This window comes from Symsagittifera roscoffensis, chromosome 4 (genome assembly GCF_963678635.1).
Source record: "Symsagittifera roscoffensis chromosome 4, txSymRosc1.1, whole genome shotgun sequence".
Lineage (NCBI taxonomy): Eukaryota > Metazoa > Xenacoelomorpha > Acoela > Convolutidae > Symsagittifera > Symsagittifera roscoffensis.
The window spans coordinates 22,232,912-22,256,086 of NC_087065.1; the positions used below are offsets into that span (position 1 = coordinate 22,232,912).

The 23,175-nt window shown below is 36.5% G+C and overlaps 2 protein-coding genes across 2 annotated transcripts in view; one reads left to right on the forward strand and one right to left on the reverse strand.

Moving 5' to 3' along the window:
* The window catches only part of LOC134844416 (UBX domain-containing protein 1-like), a 583,758-nt gene that overhangs the window by 166,601 nt on the left and 393,982 nt on the right, over positions 1-23,175 (forward strand). The window lies entirely within an intron of this gene.
* LOC134843532 (phospholipid-transporting ATPase ABCA1-like) overlaps positions 8,139-23,175 on the reverse strand; it is a 67,814-nt gene continuing 52,777 nt past the window's right edge. The window contains exon 10 of the mRNA XM_063859638.1: positions 8,139-8,643. Coding sequence (XP_063715708.1) covers positions 8,506-8,643 — 138 coding nt within the window. The 3' untranslated portion in view covers positions 8,139-8,505. The remainder of the gene's footprint in view (positions 8,644-23,175) is intronic.

Consider the following 23,175-nt stretch of genomic DNA (forward strand, 5'->3'; position numbering starts at 1 on the left):
GAAAGTGAACTTGAGCAGTCAAGCAAATCTCGACAATTTCAGCGGAAAAAGTTTTTGAATATCATACATTGAAAAAAAACAAGGTCCGGCCGCTGCTCGAACCGCAGATCCTAGGATGCAATGGCGACCACATTACCTTTAGGCCAAGTGGTGAAACGCCTAGAAGTTGTTAAGGTTCAGTGATACAGCAAGTAAGAAAAGCAAATAAGATTTAAAAGGTTGTGTGGCAAAAAAAAACCTGTTTCCCGATTACACGACACTGCTCTGCCAAAATTAGTAAGTATTTGTTTAGCTTTTAGTTAGGTATTCGATCACAGACAGTTACAGAGAAAACTAATATGAAAAAGTCGTCTGAAAAGTATTTTTTTTTTACTTCGTTTTCAATTTGTGAAGATTTTTGTCAAATATGCTCAATAGGTGTTAAGGTAATGGTAACTTCACGATTTCTTCGAAGTATCCGTGCCTTGCATGGGTACTGGTTTAGCGAAATTGCTGGCAAATATGCAAAGTGCATAATTATCGCTTTGCTTTTTTTCAGCCCTCAAGTCTTTTTTAGCTCGCTCAATAGTACAGATTAATATGAAGTTGTCACATGAGCAGCTCCGCTTTCTTTTTAACGATCCTTTTTATAACAGCTCAAGACTGATTCTGAAATCATGCCAGCTACAGAAAAATCTGGTTTGGCGGTGTAAAATGCTTTATTAATTTCTGAACTATTTCGCGACAATCTCCTTGGCAGCTCATGTGCTTAAGTCATCAATGTGATACCACTTTAATTAACATGTGATTGACATTTTAGATTGTTTCGCTCAAATTTTTAGACTATACCCAAATTATACCCTTCCTAAAGTTTGTTGAGCTACAACAGAGGCTCCTCACTTTGATATATTTTCATGAGCAGTTGCTCCGGTACTTGTTGCGTAATTTTTGATTGAATAAAAAATCTCAAAATGATCGGTTTTGGGTTAAAAAATACCAAAGGGAGCTCGTTGGGCGGTGAAGATGGTTGAGGTGAGTGGGTTGTGGGTTCGTCCCCCTTCCTCTAAACCCACTCCTGATTTCAAAGAGTGAAAACAAGGCAGGTTATGTAAATTTAACATGTCATGATTAGAGTTGGAGCCGGGCCCGGGCTTTTTACAGGCCAGGCCGAGCTCGGGCCTCAATTTTTGAATCAGCAACCGCGCCGGTCCCGACTTTCATAAAATTTCACACCTTTCACACTTCTGTTCACATCTTTCACACTTCAATTCACACCTTTTGAACCTCCACTTCACACCTGTTAAGACTGTCATTTACACCTTTAGCACTTCTTTTTCATCTTTTTGAGTCCATCATACGGGGCGCCGGACATCAAGCCGACGGGTCTTCAAGCCGAATCGTAAAATTAGGGACTTAAAGCCGAAAATTTTCTCATTAAGTGATGAAATAGGATTAATTTGAAAACCTTTTTAAAGAATTTCCTACTATTATGATCTTTTTTCAGTAATTATTGGCTTTTTCATAAAAGTTAAGCCTCCAAATGATGTTTAGGAACGTTGAAATATAAAACACGGTTGAAGGCATTTTTCTTGTTTATAATTTATGCTGTGCTCAATTCATTTAATCTACTTGCCATGTTTCAACAATTCAAAAAGCTTTCCATGAAAAAATGCCCATCATACAATTTCATAGTATGGAAAAAATGCTTATCATCCAAATTCATAGAATGGAAAAAATGCTTTTCACACAATTTCATAGTATCGAAAAAAAGCTTGTCATACAATTTCAAAGTTTTTTAAAAATGCTTATCATACAATTTCATAGTATAGGAAAAATGCTTATCATACAATTTCATAGTATAAAAAAAGCTTAGCACGCTCTTTTCATACATTTATGGTAAAAAAAGAGACCAATGAAAAAAAGTAAATTTGATTCCAGAGTTCGGAAAAAATGCTTGTTATAAAAATATCAAAGAATGGAAAATTTTGGTCTATGAAATTGTAACCCAGTGATACGTGTAGCTGAAAAATTGTTTTTGAATAGATTGCGTGAGAAATTTTCTTTGCGTAGATAAAAACTACCCTTTTCCATAATTCAAAAGTGTACGGCCGTTTTTTGCTGTTATACATGTAGTTCTTTGTGTGAAAACAAGTATTTCCTGGGTTCTCATGCAGGGTATTGCTTATAGCTTTATGACCCTCATTGAACTATTCGGGCAAGCCGCCAAAATTTGTTTTACAAAATAAAAGGCCTGATATACTAATTGCTTCAAAGTCTGACTAATTTACTAAACTGGAGTATGTTAAAAACAATTTTAAGAAAACAAGGCATTGGTTGTTGTTTTTTTCATAGTTTGAACTGATACTTCCTCTCGTTTTAATAGGTTGAGGATTTTGTATTGATTTTATTGTTGGGGCATTCATTCAATCAGCGTCCATTGTTAATCTAACAGCTCCATACTTTTTTGCGCTGATAACAACGACTGCAGCAAGATAGACTCTGGCACTTTTTTTAGTTTTGCTATTCCTTGATTAAACATTTAATTTCGTCTCCCACCTTTTGTTGAATATAGATCAGGACACTACGAACTTTTTCGAGGTTTGGAATTGAAGTACCTTTGAATGCCATGTTGTGTGTACTCGATAGTTTCTGGATCTTCTTTTTCTTCTGGAAATTTTTCTCCAGGTTCATATAATAGTTTCTGCAAAATGTTGATGTCCCGAAGTTTTTTTTACTACAAAATATTGTGTAAATATTGATAAAACTTTTTTGACGTGGATTTGTGTGTGTCTGTGGAAAGGAGTTGTAGAAGTGCATGCATTCCAAAAGGTTGAAAGCATTTTTGCTATGTCTCTACGGCATTGTAGAGGTATATTCGTTCCATAACAATTTTACTTCTTGAAAAATTTCTCTTATTCGGCACAAAATTTTTGAAATATCTGCAAACAAGTTTGTCATAAGGAGTTTTTTTTATCTTTTTGGACCGAGCGAAAAGAGTAAACAGGACTTTACACGTTGGTCGGCTTCACGGTAACACACACTATATTCTTTTTCAGTAATTTTTTTCGTCTGTCAGCGTTGGCTTCGTCAATTTTTCTATTTTCTGCTTGGTCCTTTGGATCTTTTGTCGATTTCGATAATCGATTTTGCTTTCCGGTTCGGCGATACGTTCAGATCTAGGTGGCGGGTCAAAAAACTAGCTAAATTGAAAGTTTTTTGGGATCGTATTATTCCCTAAGTTCTCTTGATAAAACAAATTGACCCATTTCCATTTTCGATTTGGAGTTGCATTTGGTCAAAAAAACTGGGACAAACATCTTTGGTCCTCATACTCAACCTTGTAAATCCACTCGTTACACCATGAAATCGATCGATGCTTGGGGGGAAAAGGAAAAAAGAGCCGAGGGGTTTTATAAGGTATGTATGAAAACCAAAATAGGCTCTTTTTCCTTTCCCCCCCCCACCTGCAAATTTTTACAAGTAAATTTGTTGATTACATTGTCCGATTGCTATGAAAATTTACATACAGACTGATAAGGCCACGAAAAACATATTTGGTCTTCATACTCAACCTCGTAAAACCACTCGTTACACTAATATATTGAAGGTCGTGTGAGGTGGGGGGGGAGGAAAAAGAGCCCCAAATTATGTTTGTCATAGCTTTATTAGCCCGCATGCCAGTTTTTGTAACATTCGGTCAATTAGAACAAAAAATTACTTGTAAGAATTCGTAGGTGGGGGAAAAGGAAAAAGAGACGGCAGTTGATTGTCCCTTGGCAAATTTAGTTTCTTCATCTAAAGCATCGTATAATCAGTATAATCTCTTAAAGTGGACATTGATGTTTAGAAGCGGGGAAAGAGCGGGCTCTTTTTCCTTTTCCCCCCACCTGCAAATTATTATATTTGAAGTTACTGTTCACTTTGTCCGATTGTCAAGAAAATTGGCATGTAGACTAATTAGGCCATGACAAACATATTTGGTCTTCTTAATTCACCTTGTAAAACCACTCGTTAGATCATAAAATTCATGTTTGAGTGAGGTGGGGGGGGGGGGGGGGGAAGGAAAAAGAGCCAAAGAGCGGGGTAGAATAAGATCTAAAATTGCTGCAGAATACATGTGACTCGTATAATTCTTTGTGTCTAGAGTCATCAACAAAATCTCAAAAAAAATACCGCGTTTTTGTTTGCAATCTTACCAGATATCTCATTAATAGTTTCTTTCGAAACTTTACGAATACAAAACAGCCAATATTTCACATCCGCGATTGGTGCATCAAAATGCTGAAATATATATTTATTTTCTCAGTAACGTTCCTCTGTAACTATGAATTTGTGAATATGGAGGGGACTTACTGTCCATATCAGTACCACTTGATCAACGTCACTTGCTACCACATCTCCGAAAAACTGATGGATTCCGTTTTTGATGCGGAATCTTACTGTAACGCCAGGTCAGAATGGATGTTTCGACTCTTACCAATTTCCCCCTTACATTATGTTCCATTTTATAGTGTTATTAAGTCTAATTTCGTTGTGTTACGATGTAAAAAAGTATGAAGAAAAAAAAATGTTCGTAAAATATAGTTTGTGCTCATTTCCACTTTCCCCCACATTTGAATTGCTACTTTGAAAACTGTCTTCATGTTGTTATTGTGCAATGATACGTGGAATGGTAATCAAACTGGGTGCCGGACAACAAGCCGACGGGATTTCAAGCCGAAGAGAAAAATTAGGGTCAGGAAGCCGAAAATTTGCATGTAAATTTAGAATGAACTTAGAAAGGTCGCGGAAACGAAAACTTTCGTTCCGGTTGAGCTTTTCAGAATAAATACCACATGTTTTAAAACAATTTTATTTATTATTTCCTGACTCAATATGGACTTTTCTTTTATCGAAGCCAAAAACAAAAAAGGTCAAAATTTAATTATAAACGGATTTATGTTTCGAAGAAATAAAACTAATGAAAACTTTATTTACTTCAAATGTTCTGAAATCAATTGTCCATCGCGTGTTACAATGACAGGAGACTCAAAATTGGTTTCAAAAAACCTGGAGAACACAATCACCTCCCCCCAGACGAAAAAATTCAGCAAGAAAATTTTCGAAAAACAGTGATTCAGAGCGTTGAGCAAAATGTCAGTAGAAGTTTGAAGAAATCCTATGACGAAGCGATTCAGGGGACTTCTGAAGATTTTTTGCCCCCAAAATACGAGAAAATCAGAAAAAGCATGAGCCGAAAAAGAGCCGAAATTTTACCAGAATCTCCGAAAACTTTAGAAGATGTGAAAATTGAAGGTGCATGGCAAAAAACGAAACAAGGTAAAGAGTTTATTCTACATCAAGAAATTGGTCTCGTAATTTTTGCGACAACTGAAGGCCTAGAATTTTTGCAGCTGCCAAGAATTGCAGCTGCCAAGAAAATTATCGTAGTATCTACTCATTGGGGATGCTGGTTCCACTTTTCCCAATGCATATTTCGAAAATTTCAAGATTTTGGTCTTCAAAAAGGCTATCAAGACGAAAACCTGAAAAAAATTGCGCAAAAACTTTTCAGTCTAGCGTTTTTGCCTGAATATGAAATTGAAGCCGCTCTCGGAGGTTTTGAGGCCGAAATCGAAGAAGACCCGATTTTTTCGCGATACCCAGAAATCGGACAAATTTTTGCTTACATGTGGAATTTTTGGATTTTTGGCCGAATTCCTTTAACTTTATGGAATGTGTTTGATCGGCCCTTAAATCTGAGGACAACCAACAAATGTGAGAGCTGGAATCGTGACTGGAACGCATCTGTGGGGACAAAAAATCCGGTTTTTTGGACGGTTGTTCAAAAACTTGGAGAACAAGAGCAATATTCGCGACTCGATATACGACGTATTTCTCGAGGAGAGGCATTTAATATTCAAAAAAAGAAGTATCGAGACCTCAATGAGAAAATTTCCCGCCTTAAAAACTCATACTTAGATAGAACTTCGTCTTTGAAAAACTATTGGGAAGGTGTTTCTAATATTTGCAGTAATTTTCGTAATTAAAAATCGTATAAACCGTCTTTTTATTTTTTCGGCTTGAAGTCCCGTCGGCTTGTTGTCCTAGACCCATACGTACGGGGCGCCGGACATCAAGCCGACGGGTCTTCAAGCCGAATCGTAAAATTAGGGACTTAAAGCCGAAAATTTTCTCATTAAGTGATGAAATAGGATTAATTTGAAAACCTTTTTAAAGAATTTCCTACTATTATGATCTTTTTTCAGTAATTATTGGCTATCAGCCCGGACCCCTCCTATTTCTGGAAAGGAGGAGCGTCCTACCTGTTCAAGCTACAAGCGCCCAGAGCGAGCGTGACCTCAGCAGGGCTGGGAAAATCAGGACAGCCAAGTGTGCCCTCCTTTCTGCGCCAAAAGTCAGCCAAATCGAACTATTAGGATCGACTGCAGACAATGGACTTATTTAATTTATATTTTTTTAATTCACACTTGAATTTCAATTTACTGTTTGATTCGAAATCCTTTTTTTCATTAAAAATGGTCCCGGCTTGAATTTTTTGTTCTCCAACCGGCCCGGGCCTGAAGCAACCGGGCCGGTCCTCAAATTCAGGCCCGGTTCCAACTCTGGTCATGAAAGTGGACATCTGAGAGCCGTGCATGCCAATTCTTGTGTCCAACCGGTTTGTCGCTTGAAAGATGCTAGATACATTGAAAAATAACATTGCACCCAGCTGGTACAAACAAATTTGAAAACCATCTTCCGTATTTTTATTAGTTGATTAATACGGTTTACCCTAAAGGAAAGGAAAACGTATAAGTTTTTCAGCTCTTAACGGAGAACCGCTGTTCAATAGCTTCAAACCAAAATGTTCATTTCTTTCAGGGCTGAGAATTGCAGCCTTAACCGAATGCAACGAACACGGACAATCGTTGGCACTTCACCATCGTTCTTCTCATTTGAAATTCAAAATTTTGAACCAAAATTAAATCACGTAGTCTCTGTTTTTACGTTTCACATGTGCACTGCTGAAAAGCAGGGGCGGATTTAGTGAAAGGTGGGAGCTGGGGCGGACGCCCCTTCAGGAACGCGAGCCCATTGCCAACCAAAGGATCCCTGCCCCCTTTTCGTATCATTTTATAACATTCACTTTAGGCCGACCAAACCTAAAATTTTTCTAAAGGCGCCAACAAACTAATTTTGAAGGGGCAGCGCGTCAAAAAAACGCAATTTGTTTAGTTGCCCCCCACGAGAAAATTCGAGATCTGCCCCTGCTGACAAGATCAATACTTGAAAAGCAGTAAATTCAAGTATATTTCTGAAAAAATAACAGAAAACCGTCTTTTAAGGGTTATTTAATCGGACGTATAAAAATTGCCAGTAGTTCTTGCTGCAATTAATACTGATGACCAAATATTGCTCATATGGTCAATATAAGTTGCATACGATTTTCTTAACAGTGAGATCAAAAAGACAAGGAGAAACTAAACTCTCAAGCAAGTAAAGGTGTTGTACATTTAAGATTTGATACAAACTATTAATATTAATCCCCTAATTTTTATAAATATATTTTACATTTTTTTTTATAGAAGAGATTAATTGAGCACCAGGGAAACAAACACAAAATACAAAAATAGTTTATATAAGTTCGTCCACTGATCAACAAATAAATATTAACGCTATTTAAACTGCTGTCTCAGACCTGTTTTTCTGGGCTAAATGAACACCTAACCTAGGCTTTAAAAGTCCTCTCTAGTTCGGGAAAAATGCTGAAGGTAATCAAACACATTGCAACAGTAAAACATAGCCAACTGCCAGTTGGAAAAGTGTCAATGAAGCCACGGAGTCAGAAAAATTTAAGCTTTTGCTGAGAAACTTGTTTTCGAGTTGTAGAAAAAAAATACATCAACTTAAAGCGCAGCAAATTTCAAGAAGCTTTTATGATTGACACTCTTTAACCCAATTAGAGAAAATAAGGCCAATTGTATTTTTTTCCGCTGGGATTTCAGAAAATTAAGTCCATTTTTGAAACTAGAAGTCTTGCATATTTTTTGTTTGCGCCATTTTTACTTTCGCAAATGGAGAGCAAAAATAAATCAAAATTGAAACTCCAAAAATTCAAGTTAAACGACTTTCAAGACTTTTTCCTTTAAAAGCAGAGAAAAATGAAGACTACTTATATAAGTGTCTTTCTTCAATAGGTTCATTGACACTTAAATTATTCCAATTGATCAAATCTATCAATTCTACATTAAAAAATTGCACAATTCTGATAAGCTTGAAAACTAAATTTTATTTTTTTAAACAAAAATGGAGAGTTCAACGTCAAACGTGGAAAACATTTTTGATTACGCAAACAAAAGATTAAATAAGGCATAAAAGATAGAAATTTAGAAAGGGTTTTTGGTGATGGCTCTTTAAAAAATAACAGGACAGATGGATTTGACTTTGTTTCTGTAGTGTATAGCAACATTTTTATTGCGATAATTTTGTTGTACAATAATTAGTTACGAGTATTGCCTATAACTTGGTGCATTTTTGCTTGACCTAATTGTTGTTCACATGTTCGTCCTCGCCACTGTTACTTGTGCCTAAGCTATCTTTGTCTGATACTTCCTGTGGAGGGCTGGAATCTGTGGCTTCAACCGAAACATTGTTTGAGCTGCTGGGATCATCTGCGTTGACCTGGAAAGAAAATCAAACTCATATAATTGATAATTTGACGATATAAATAACTATCCTATAAGTATAATCGATACGATAAACGATTTAAAAAATAGAACAGATTGATTCGATCTTATTGTTGAGGCTTTTTAACTGATTTTATGACACCTTGAATTTTGAATTCTTGAATTTGAATTTAGAGACAGTATAAAGATCACATATGTGTACTTAAATACTGCATCAAGGTTACTGTACGGGCAGTACAGCCCAACTAGCAGTAACCTAAGGGAAACCTAGATAAATAAGTGAAAGCAAAACCGAGTTAAAATATGAGGGTACACGAAATTTACCCTATAAACATGTCAACAAGTAATCGATTGTCATTTAAGTACACTTTAAATTTTTTGTAAAAGTCTTTCTTCTGTTTGTCAGTAAACTCGTTAAGGTTAAGAGGCAATAGGTTATTTGACATTAGGAAATTATAGCATTTCACAATTTTGTACGAAACCGAATTTTGTGCTAACTTTGATTTTCTCAAAGGTAAGGGTATACAACCTAAACTATTCGACCGGGTACTACGACGCGTTTTTACATAATCAAGATTCAAAAACTTTAAAGGCGATTTTCCAAGGAACTGAAAAATTGTCTCGGAAAACAATTGGCTGATAAAAATTTCATGTACACTCTGAAGTTGGAATTTTGAAAAATACTCCGACACATGATCATACTTTCGAAGGAAGAAAATGGTTCTTATGATTTTTTTTCTGTGCCAAGAAAATTTTATCAAGGTTTGATTTCGATGTACATCCATAAGCTAATAAGCCATAAGAAATTAGTGGAATCACGTATGCAAGGTAAAACTTAATTAATGCCTGTTTAGAGAAACAAGATCTTCCTCGATATAAAACACCATTAAATTTGGAAATTTTCGTGCAAACTTTTACAGTCTGCATATTAAAATTCAATTTTTTGTCAATTTCAATACCCAAATATTTGAAACTTTCTTTATTTTCCATGTTTTCACCAGCAATGGAAATTGAGGCATCAGGCATAGCTTTACCAAAACCCATCAGTTTACTCTTGTCTGTATTAATTGATAACTTGTTGATATTACACCAGTCATTTAGGCTCTGAGTATCTGTTCTGAATTCTTTCAAAAACGCTCTCGTTTTACCAGAACCAACAATAGTGTCATCGGCAAAAAGGCTTATCTCGGATGTCTTTGTTACATTTGAAATATCATTGATATAAATCAAGAACAATAAAGGACCTAAAATCGAACCTTGGGGAACTCCACAAGTTATTTTTTCAAATGAAGAATTTATGATACCATCACTTACAAATTGTACTCTGTTAATTAAATAATTTTTCAACAAATTTAAAAATTTACCACGGAACCCATATTTCTCTAATTTAATGATTAAGATATCGTGATCGACAGTGTCGAATGCTTTCTTAAAATCTAGAAAAAGTGCAAACTGTTCAGGGCAAAGAATTTTATACTTCTGTAAAAATTTGACCATTCTTCTATAAATTAGTTTTTCAAAAATTTTGCTTATAGTTGATAGAAGGCTGATGGGTCGGTAATTAGCAAAATCAATTTCACTTCCACTTTTGAACAGGGCAATCACTTTCGCTATTTTACAATCGTCAGGAAAAGACTCCGAGTCGAACATTTCATTAAAACAAACAACCAAGAGCTTTATAATGACTGGTGCACAAAGTTTAATCATTACATTACTCAAACCATCATGACCAGTCGAGTTTTTGTTTTTCAGGTTCTTAATAACCTTCGAGATTTCATCAAAATCAGTGGGAAAGAAAACAAAAGTATCAGAGTTTCGTGAAATTTTATCGTTGTATTTCAACTCCACAAAGTTTTTTGAAAGTGTGGGTCCAATGGTAGCAAAAAATTTATTCATGTCATTCACCTCTAATTTGCACGAATTGGATTTCTTTTTTCCACAAAATTTATTGAAAACTTGAAACATTTTTTTGGAATCATTACAACTTCCAAGTTGATTGTCATAAAACTTTCTTTTCTCCGTCATAATCAGCTTTTTCGCCTCATTTCTCAATTTTTTGAATTTCGCTTTTGTTTCATCGTTCGAAAGTGTTACCATTTTCTTGTGAGCAGCGTCTCGTTTTTTGCATATTTGTTTCACATTGTTGAAAATCCAAGATTTTTTCAATTGTTTTGTAAAATCAATTGGTTTCAAAGGACAAAACTTACCAAAAACTTTAATCATTGATAACGTTAAACCGTGGACTTTTGTATTTACTGATTCCTTATCACTCAACTTTTCCAATTCGACGTGTAGAAGAAATAATAACTTAAGTAGGTTGTCATCAAGCTTCAGTTTTTTAAAATTTCTGGTATAAATAACAATTTTGCCAGGCATTTCAACCGAAAACGGCAATTCACCCAACAATGCATAGTGATCACTAATTGTGGTATGATAACTGTCACCGGATAAAAATCTTCAGTTATAAAGTGGTCAATGCATGTTGCACTATTTTCAGTAAATCTGGTTGGTTCACTCAAACAAAAATCCAAATCAAAAGACTTTAAGAGCGTTTTATAACTTAACACTTCTGGTTTTTCATCCTTGGCAAGAATATAAAAATTAAAATCTCCCACAATAACTGGATTTCCTTTTAATAGTCGAAGTTCATTTAATAGATAATCCAGATTTTCTAGAAATGTTGAATATGTTTGATTAGGTGATCTATAGACCGTGCATATGTTAAAATAAGTTAATTTGTTCCAAATAGTTATGGTAAGATACTCCAAATTAGATTTTAAATCCTGAAGAATAAATTTAACTCCCGTTCTGACAAAAAAAAAGCAACACCGCCACCCCTTTTTCCCTATTTTTAAAAATCCCTTTTTGATACCCATCCAACTGAAAAAAATCCAAAAAATCATTGTCAGTTAGCCATGTCTCGCATAAAGCTATAACTAATGGTTTTTCTTTGAGTGAATCAACCAAAACACATAGCTGGTCATGATGTAATCTGAGGCTTTCCGATTGATTGATTCAATACAATTTTGATGCAGAGCTCTTTTCGCATCGAGAAGTTAACTGTAACTAAACTTAGATTCCTTTAGCAGTTGGGTGATCTGAAATAGGAATACAAAAACTAAACAATTCTGATCAGATGAATGAATTCACTCGAGCCGTATCTCAACTGTCTCTGGCGTCTGCCTCAGATGTGTGGAAGTTCCGACCTCCCTCCAAGATCCAGATCAACCAGGGTACTCTGCAGAGTATATGGGGGTTTCCCCAAGTAGCACCGCGGACTTGAGACACCCAGCCTTCCCCGTGAACAGAAGAACAAACGAAACCCAGCAATGCCTTCTTCTCTCTGGAGACGTCGAAAGTAACCCCAGTCCCCTTCAAGTTCCCCCACTGCACCAAGAACGTCATCAACAAGGACTACTCAATCAAGTGCGGTGACTGCATGAGCTGGTTCCACCGACGCTGCCTGAACATGAGCGTAGCGGAAATACGCAGCTGGTCAACCTGAAGATGGAACTGCGGCTGTACCCCGGCTCAGCAGAAGAAGAAAGAAGATAACATCAAGAATGAGTGCATCCTCCAAATCAAAGTGGATGGTTGGAGGGGGAAACGGACCGTCCTCTACAAGTTGTTGAGCGAACTCAGCCCCGAAAGTCCTACAAGAGACAAAGCTCAAAAACAAGACCGGGCGCCGAAAGTTATCAACTACACAGCTATCACAGCCGAGAGGTCCGTCCACCGCTCAAGAGCGCCCAAAGAGGCCTAGCCCAAGGAGCTCGCACAAGGACACCTTTCGCACAAATCCGAGCACTATCGTCGACGTCTTCGCCGACGACCTTACGACACTCTCCTAAGCCGACACTCAAGAAGCCGCCAACAACGTGCAATCAGTTCTCAGCCCAGGGTGACCACTCTTATGAAAAAAAAAGTAGCGACCCCATAGAAAAGTACTAATAGTGACGTTTTAGCGACCTTACGTAAGCTCAATTTTGAACACAGTTTGGGAGGCAAAAAGATTTACTTCCTCGTTAATGCGTTTATAAAGGCATGCGCAGGTTTATCAACCACTTGCTGCAAGTTGCGCTTCTTCTCCAACAGCCCTTTGAGCTTCTTTTCTGCCTCCTGGATGTCACTAGGAAAGTTCTTCACTAGTTTTTTTCGCATTCGGCCGCTTGTAGACCTCGAGGGACTGTCAGATATCCACTGAATAGGGTCGAATGATTCGTAGCTTTCCCGGTCGAAGTTGTCGCGAATAACACGGAGAGCGTCGTAAGTTTCTGTACTCATCTGAGATTGATATACAGACTCTTGCGTTTTCATGACAGAAAAACCAGCTTCAACAACCATGTTGTGAGAAAAAATTAACAAAGAAGAATATACCAAAGCGTAGACGGTTTGATATGGCATCAACTCACTGGACTTGAACAACGACTCTAAGCTTCGTTTCCGTGACAAGGAAACGCGTATTGCCATAATTTCGTCCCCAACTTTGTCCTGGCCAATTGAGAACTCTATCGCCATGCGACTTAGCTTCTTCAAAGACTTGTCCGTTATTTCACTCAGAAGAACTAGGGGCCTAGCTGAAAGCTGGAGAGACCTGTTTGATTATTTTAATATTGATTATTTTAAAATTGTTTTAAAATTTCAGGTTTCTCAAGTCGATAGCGCCCTTCCTACGCAAAAAAAGTGAAAGAGAAGCTTATGCATTCATTGGTAACGCTTTGGTAAAAAGTTTTCATGAGGGAACTTTTCAAGTCCATAGGTGTTTCCCTAGACAATAGGGGCCCAGCTGGAAGCTGGAGAGACCTGTTTGGTTATTTCAGAATAAACGTTATACAAATTTTTGATGAAATCGAATTAGCTAGCAGTAGTATGCATATAGTGCGTTAGGATCGGGGGGGGGGGGGTTGTCATACATGGATGACCATTAGGTATAAATCATAATGGTCACCATGTATTAAATGATCAGCAATGGTCACCATGTAATAATCCTAATTGCCACCATGTATAATTTTATACCTAATGGTCACTATGTAATAATCCTAATTGTCACCATGTATAGTTTTATACCTAATAGTCCTCATGTAAAACTTCGGTATATTATTGAGTATTCCCACTGAACGTTGTGGAAACGGGAATGGAATTAGGTTTTGGTCGGTGCATGTTTTCCCTTCTAAAGTTTGGGGGTATTGATTTGTTTACATGTAAAATGGCGTTATATACCTATTATATGCGACCAAACTATATGGTATATAGGAAAGCACAAGATTTTGGCAGCGTAGCTTAACTGTTGCCTGCGGTGACCGATTTCCTTCAAAAATGCATGTTTTATTGCTGAATCTCGAAGAAAGGAAAATTCGTCAAGTGCGGCGGCCGCCACCTCTATTTAGGCAAAAATTAATAACCAATTTGACCAAAATAAGAATGAAAAATTACTTTAAGCCAAATGAAGCTAAAAAATAAGGAAAAATTACGAAACACTGAAAACTCTAAAATAATGAAATTGGCTTGAAAATTTCGACATTTCCATTTTCCGTGTCGTCTACAGGAGACTGAAAAATAAACGTCTGAAAGCTATGACAAAAGCTTTGATTTTATAGAAAGATTGAAAGAGCTAAAAGGTTGAAGTGTCTAAAGATCTTGAAAAACGAGAACACTGATGAAAGCCAAAAGTGCCCATTAATTTTGCTGCAATCATTTCTAAGACTTGTACCTAACTTGTTACTATAAAATTGAAGTGGAACAAAATTTCTTGGGGTCCGAGTAGAGGAAAACGCATGGCGCTCGACTCTCAGCCGAAAGGCGGCGTTTCGAAACCCGTCCGGAAATTGTACTGAAAGGAGGCAACAGTTGCTGGTATGGTGATATCCCCCCATAGATCGATTTTGTACTTTTTTTCTCACTTTGATAAAAAGCTTAACTTCTCGAATTACTGCTATTCAGTTAACAATTGGGTAAAATTTCAATTACTAAAAGAATGTATTGTTCAAAATTAAATTGTAAAATGTATAAATCAACCATATTAAATGGTTAGTTAATGGGTAAGCATGTGAGTTGGGAAACGTTTCAAAACATGATCAGTTATGTAAACAAAATCAGAAGTGCACATCAAAAATCAAATGTGCAATATAAATACAAAAAGAACCGCACATGGTACAGTTTGAGTCTTGCATGGGAAAGTTTGTCATCAATTCAGTCACCTGATGAAAATTCTCGTTCAATCGTTTATACAGATTGGTGTACTGCAAAAGAGGAAGACCGAGAGGATCAGCGAAGTATAAAACATTTCTTCTGTTGCATATCACAATCCAATGTGTCCCCGGAGAATCTGATTTTGAAGTGTTCACAATCATAAAGATATTGTTTGGGATGAGAGGTGGAAAATTGTCGGCTGCAAATACTCCAAAAAACTTATATTTCAGATGTTTACAATTCTGAATGAGGTCCTGCAACTGGGTTTCATCCATTTTCAGACTGTCGAAATGGGAAGGACGTTCTTTGTAACTTTGCGGTCGGAGGTAATAAATACATTGGATGAGCGTATACCCCAAACAAAAATTTCCAGGTTTGCTGTCAAAGCGTTTGAGAATTGAAGATCGAGTGAAACTGAGCAGTTAGTAAGTTCTGGATGCAAGAAGTCATGAGCTGCCTGCTGTGTGCTAGTGAGATCAAAACACATAACAAAGTGCTGTTGGTAGTTATCCAGAGTGATTCCCAGCCCGCAGTGCAACAAACCCAGCGCTGATAGTGTGTTGAAGAAGAGACGTTTATGATCTTGTGTACTGATTGGTGTACTTGCTATTGGTAAACCATTTCGTCTCAAAGTAACTTGCTCCAATCCAAATTTTTGATAATGAAAAGGATTCGTTCGGTTTGTTCCTAGAAATGCATTATTTGTGTTCAATGCTATGATAATTTGTCTCACCGGTTCACGAGCAAAAATATCTTCATGTTGCCAGCTGCGCTGACCAGCTGTTGCAAGAAATGTTTTTGTAATTTCTTCTTGATATGGGTAGTTCGCAGGAGTTTTGAGCAAAGTTGATTCAATGGCAGAGAGCACATGGTCAGTCACAGTCATTTTTCTAACATATAGGTTCGCTTCGAGTATTTGCAGCTTGTAATGCTTGGCAGCATCTTCCGATATAATGAAAAAGTCTTCATGAGAACGTCTGTAGGAAAGTCTGAGGGTAACACCGCTCAACAAATGCTTGTCACATGTGAAAAAATCAACTCCAGCGGGTCCATAGAACCAAATTTCCCTCGATTCACGGACCAGTTCTCGTTGAGATGTGAAATCAGCTGCATCTATTGCAGCGGGATTGTTTTCAAAACGATATCCCTGACACTTAAGCCATGAGTCCTTGGCTCCTTTGCTGTTAGAAAATACTGTTCCAATAAAGCTTTTATGCGCAAAATTACTATTGGCATTTGAGATTTTGAGTCCATTAGCAGAGAGGGTACAGTCAGAGAAAAGGGAATACAGGGAGTTGTTTACGAGGAACGGTGAATCAGACACAGTAGGATCAGTGTTGTCGTATCGCAGATCAGCTCCATTTGATTGCGTTACTTTGCATCGTATTTCCAAATAAATTTTTTGCAGGTCAACAAAATTATTACGGTCACCGGTGATTTCAAATTCAAGCATTGGTCCATTAGGTGAATAGACAGGTCCAATTTTTTGATCAAAAGCGTTTTCAAAAGTAATCAAAAGAGGTTGTTTTTCAAACAAATCCAGAGAGCTATGGGTAGCTTCATTGGGTAACAAATTAGCGATCATTTTTTATGTTTGAGAAAAAATCTGCTCGACTTCTCACTGGTCTGGTTTTTCTTCGAATGGTTGTTTTTCTTTTTCGAGCCCCTACTGACCTTCTTCTTCGTAATCCATTCATTGGTGTCTTTTGACGACGACGTCTACCACCACCGAGTTGTTTTCTTGCAGTTTTTGTGACAGTGTTTTTCAATGCTTGTTTTTCATAGCGACATCAATTAGTTCTGGCGCTGCACTCATCAAAAGTTTTCTGCCCAGTTTTTTTGCAGCCGGTAGAATAACCCGTCGTGCAAACGGTATAGCAACACGACCAATACCAGCAGCCAAAGCGCCAAATCCACTGCCGCGTTGTCGGCAGTGTCCAGAGAAATGAGGAAGTGAAGCTTGCTTTGCATAATATTGTTCCATTGGTTTTCAATCAAAGCGCTTGAATTTTAGAGTCAACACAACTTTACCAGTTCCTGCAAAGGGCACTAGTCTTCCAGTTTCTGTGCGCAACTGTACCGATATTGATTGTACAGATGAAGTGAATAACTTTTTGTAGTCTAAATTAGTGACGTTTTTTCGATGATTAGGTTCAATGCTGCAGGCACTACCGTTTTTGATCCGTCTAATTGAATCAATGACGCGTAACAATTGGGCCTTTGCATCACCAACAGTTTGGTATTGAATAATGTCAATATAGACAAAAATTAGACTTGTCCCACTTGATAAGTCATATGGGAAATGAGATTCGTACAGTTCGTTTCCCTCATAAGATGCATCGAAGGAGGGTATCATTTTGTAACCAATGTGATATTCACCGTTCTCATCAAGCTTTGCATTGTAGCCTAACAGACTGGGTATTTGGGGACTTGGGAATGAGATTCCTTCATTTGCGTTCATCCAAATGCTCATGCTATTCGTGATTTCTTGAGGACTCGCATCAAAATGAATTTTGTCTTTCAGTTTTGTTTTTATCTCATTAATCAACTGTTCTATAAAAGTGTACTCTCCTGATTTGATAGAAACTTTTTCGCCATAGTAGGGTCTGGAAATTGTATTCCGATTGCCAGCGTTGGATTTACTGGCTACTACTTCGGATGCTCTGAAGTACGTAAATTCCTCATCAGTAACATTGTTTAATTTTGTGGGGAAAATTATTTCTGAGAGAGCAACTCTCCAATCTCCGTCTAAAGCTATTTCTTCTTTACAAAAATTTCTAAAACTGGCCAAAGTGTTGTCTGGGAAATAATCCATTGATGCTGTTGAAATCAAATGTACAGTAAACTCATCACTGCCCATTTTCGTTATAATCAGCTTTGTTTCCAATTAAACTAAGTTCTTTTTCATAAAATTTTCCGCTGATTTCTTCCTTTTCCGCATCAATGAGACTGTATGTTGGAGGGTTTACAGTAGGAATGGCAACTATTTCAAAAACTTCGTCTGTAAAAATCAGCTTGTAACCTTTTCTAAAAGGCAAGTCAGTCTTCGCTATTCGCACATAGTCACCAACATAAAATTTTGGTTTCTGTACCAACTTCGATGAACTGTTTGTAATTAATGAAACTAAAGCAGGTACATGTTTTCTTGTGACCTTGTTTGGAGCCAATTTTGTTACTCTATTAACGCGTGAGTTAATCGTTTGAACAAAACTTTGTAATTTTTCAATATAACTGTAAGTCCATTCAAACTCCAAGTATTTGTACATAATACTTTTCAGCGATCGAATGTTTCTTTCGGCAAACGCTGATTTTTTTTCACTGTGAGTATTGTATTTGATGATTTCTCGTTTAGTACATAACTTTTCGAACTCTCCTTTAAACTCGGTGCCTTTGTCAACCCAAACTTTTTTTGGTTGTTTTGTTTTGATCATTTTTTTGAAAGCTTCGGTTGTTTCCTTAGCATATTTGGTCTTCAGGGGTTCCACTCGTAAGTAGCGAGAGAGACAATCGACAGCAACTAACAAATATCGTACAACAACCCCTCGGTTATATTTAGCCAATTTATCAACATAAGCCAAGTTAAGAGACCAAATTTCGTTGATATCGTTAACAATTACTTTTAGCCGAGGATATGTTTTACGAAACAATCCATACTTTGTATGTGATGATTGAGATCTCAGAAAATTTTTAACTTTTTTTGGTGAGAGTTGACTAGCATTTGTTAAATTTTTAACGCTACCAAATGCAGCTGGACCTTTCGTGTAGAGTAATTTGAGTTTCTTTTCTTCACTGATAGTAGGATTTCCATTCTTTTGTTGACGTCGTCGCAAACGATTCTTTACTGCTTTCATAGTTTTTATCATCGTCGTCGTTGGTGGTGGGGAAAAATTCTTTTTTCTGGGTTTTTCTTTTGTCGGATTGCTTGGTTTTGGGTTTGAGAGTTGTCGATCGAGTCTTCGAAGAGGAGGGTTTAGATCTCTTCGAGTACTCAGTTGTCGGGTTGTCGTCGGAGACGAAGGAGGAAGAAGTTGAGGGCTTAGCTGCTTCGCTCTTAAGCGAGCGGAGAATCTGTTTGGCATAAGTGTTGGACACTAAGCTAGGATCAAGATTCAGTTCTTTCAAAATTTGTGGATAAAAAACACCCTCAAGTTTTTTTGTGTTTTGCTGTGTATCGTACAAAACAGATTCAATTTTAACGAGTGTTGGTTTTTCTTGAATTAAAACATATCCGTCAACGTCTTAAGTCAAGGATTCAACTTTGAACAACTGCTTTAGCACGATGTTTGCCCTTTCCAATTTATTAGCTTCCAATAGCTCTTGAATGGATTCCATAACCTTTCGAAACACTTCAGCGGTTTTTCCATTACTTTTTTCATCGTTTTTTTCTGTTCTCTTTGAGCTTGTTTGCTGCAGTGAATTGTATGATTCAAAATTTTTTTCTGCTTCATCATCACCATCATCACTGAAATTAGTAAGTGCAGATAAATTTCTTTTTCGAAGATTTGGTACTACATTATTAGGGGTTAAAGGAATAGGAGATGTTGGGTTTATTGGTGGTGGAGAGTCACGGCTGATATTTCGTTCTCGAAATCGTTGTATGTAATTGAGTTGAGATGATTTGTCGTTAATTAATGGATTATGAAGGATTTGAGATTGTGGTGCAGTTTTTTCATCTGGAGCATATGTTTTTCGAGGAATGAGGATGAATTCTTCAGCATACATGCCTGAGGTTCTAGTTTTTCAGGTAAATGTAACACGATTCTCCGATTGATTTAACCAGTGAAATATTGTTTGCCAAAACTTTTCGTTTTTCTCGGATACTAAACCTAGGGTCAACAATTTTTCCAAATGGTATTTTCTTACTCTCGATGAAACTTTTGTTAGCTGGAACATGTCCCAGAAAAACATTCACAAAACAATCGCAAAGAAATCTAATAAAATTTGAATCAGCTCCTGTCAAAATTGATCTACAATGGCGACTATTCAGCATTTGCTTCAATATACATAATTCTTTCTCTTTCATTTTCAAGAGATGTGATAACTGCTTTTGAGGATGGTAAATAGAAAATGGTTGGTGATGGTGGAACTATGTTTGACGAATAACGAAGACATTCTGTAGTTTTGGGATCCAAGTCTATCAACAGATGACCGAAATCTTCTTTCGTTGCCAACTGATACGCATGACGGAGGAATTTTGCATTATTCAACTGTCTGCCTAAATAATCAATTTGTTGAATGTCTCGAGGTGATTTGAACAAAATTAAGTGAGTTGTATTCAAATCTATTGTACGTGATTGCTTACTTTGCTGAAATAAATTGTGCTTGACATAAATAACATGAACATTTTTATGTCGGCCTGCTGTAGCTAATTTAACAAAATCTTTTTCATTAAAAATTTCTTCACAGGTATCATCAAAGACAATCAAACAATCCCGTAAGTTATTAACAATTTCAAAGCTGGACAATTTTATAAATTCAATATCAAATTTGTTGTGAGAAACAAAGGAACGGTATTTGGGTTGATCGTGAAGATAAAAATAAAATATCTTGTTATATGATGGATAGAATGTACCTTTGAGAAACATTTGAAAAATTAAATCAGTTTTGCCAGATCCCGAGGGACCTGAAACGGACATAAACAGACCATCTTTTGTTGAAATGATCTTATTCAATATTATAACTTGGGATTGGGTAACATGTAACCAACTGTACTGGATAGTATTGAAAGCCAAATGGCAGTCTCGTCACAACTAAGATTGTAAAAAGACAATTTTGAAATAGATAAAGAGAGCAAAATGAAAATGAAACAGACTTGTGTGAAAAAGACAACTTCTGCAGACGGAAGAGAAACAGAATTACAAAATTTCCAAGATCTGTTTTCGTGAGATAAAGACTGTTCGGCACCACCAATGTCTACAAAGTCGCAATAATGGTTCTCAACAGTGGTGGTTTCTTCAATTTCCATGTTTACTGGAAGACTTTTTTTGCTTATTTGTATCAAGGTTGATAGTTACAACTGCATACCAATCGCCTTTTTTTCTCTCTGATCTATTGCCGTTTGGTTTGTATTTTATTATATATCTTGCTATGTTTTTGTCTGTCAGAAGTATCCGAACAATTTTTTCTACGTTTCCGGTACTGATTTCGTCTAATAACTCTTTTGGTAAATTCTCACCTGTTAAACTCACATTTTGTGTGTTTTCTTTTGGCAAAAATATTTTTTTGAAATTTTGAATTTTCAAACACGACATGTTAGCAACTAGTAATCACACAAGATCAAAAGAAAATGAAGACAATCAATAAATATATTTATTATGATTCACAAAACTTGGTATATGTATGTGATTCGTCATTTCGGTTCAACAGGCAAATCAACTCCTCGTTCAATGAAGAAAAACTCAAATTTTGTGAATTTGTCATGGTTACAATTAGATTTTTACAACAAAATGAGCAGCAACTCTGATAGTGGCTTGAACTAAATGTATTTCCTCAACGTTATCAGTTTTGACTAATTCTTTCAGTTCAGCTGGAAGCTGATGGTCATGCAAATGGATTTGTCTTCTCTCTCCCAGCTGAGGTTGCAGCCCTTTCAGGTTGAGATTGAACAACGGAATTGACTGGCGAAATTCCTGGAGTCTGGACATTGTACAGGTGAAAGTAGTCAAGAACTGTAAGAAATTTCCGTAAATTGTCGATTTCGATATCGTTCAGTGTAATTTGTTCGAGTTTTTGCAGGAGAGGTTTTCCTCGACAATCTAATATACCTGTCCGCGTAAGAGTAACTTTAATTCTTGGTGTTAAATTGTTTTCAGGACTCTGATTAGTCATTGAAGCGTAAGCCAACAAATTTGGAGATAAGGTTGTTTGCATCATTGGACAGTTCATTTTGTAACCAATCGAAAAAAACTTTGGATTTTCTACGGGTACAATGCTTTAATAATTGATGTGAGGGAAGTAAATGAGAATGTCGTTTGCAAATATGTTTTTCTTGACCCAATAACTGTTCAATCTTTGGGCAGCCAAAATCTTCCAAATTTGTCACGGGTAATTTCAAGTATTCAGCTAATAAAACAGATTTTTGTGTACCTTTAGCAAAAAAATGAGAATTTGGGTTCCTCAAACGAATGCTGTCAAAAATTTGATCCAAGTATGAGTAAGGGTATTCACCTTCGTCCCAACGAAGCCCGTGTAGAAATTTAGATACCCAATTGTACGCTTTTTTCTCTTCTTTTGATAAATTGTTGAATTGGATTGGTGGCAGAAAATGAATTGTATCAATTGTATTAGCAGAGCAAACGGAAAGTTCCTTTATGACCAAAGGTTTCTTGCCACATTTAAATCCCTCAATATCTAAAATAATGAGATGGTTGAAAAACAATTTTTTAGTTTTCTTTCTTTGGGTTAACATGACTTTCACTCAACATTCCAACAAACGAAATAACTTTGGTTTGAATGCTTTAAGAAATAAGCAAAACGCAATACCTGTCACGTGACCCAGGTAACAGTTTTTTATTGGACAAGGCAAAACATATGTGTACCCAGGACCGGTATGATTTTTTTCTTGCAAATATCCCGCTGCGTCATGCAATATAGCATGTATTCTAAGAAATTTGAAATGTTTCAAGTGTTTGTCGAGCGACGAATTGTCTATTCCAATTAAACCACCATATGGTCTGTTTTTCAAAACAAAATCCAAATTAATTTCAGCATCCAAATACAAACAAGTGGCTAAAAAATACTGAAATCTGACTGATTTGTCTGGATATTACGATTTTAAGTCTATAAAAATTTCATGAATGAGTTTTAAATCGAAAGTTGAAATCATGTTTACTGAACTCAATATAATAAAAAGGGAATAATGAAAAGTATCAATTAAAACTTAACTTTCTCTTCAACAATAAATTTCACAAATAGCACATCAGTATCTACATCAAGTTTTCCATATCCACTTGTCAAAATATCCATTATTTTGCAAAAAGCTGCAGAATGGGGTCCATTAATTAAACTTTCAAATCTTTTCAAAGTTTCTGTATTCATCTCATCTGTTTGAACATGTCTGCTTTCTGTATGTTTCTTTGAAACTGAAGTCGAAATTCTTACGGATTTGTTTGACGTCGACGATGCAGCAGGCGTAACTGTATTATCAATTCGTTTCTGTCCCCCAACGGCCGGAGATTTCTTGCAAACGTTTTGATTTGGTGAAGTTTGTTTGTTAGATGATGTTGCAGAAAGCAATAAATTGGGTAAACGTTTTTTGATTGCAGTGAAATCTAACAAATCGAGATTGGCTGCAACAGGTTGTGCTGAATAAGTGAGAGCTAGTTTAAGCTTGTCAAAT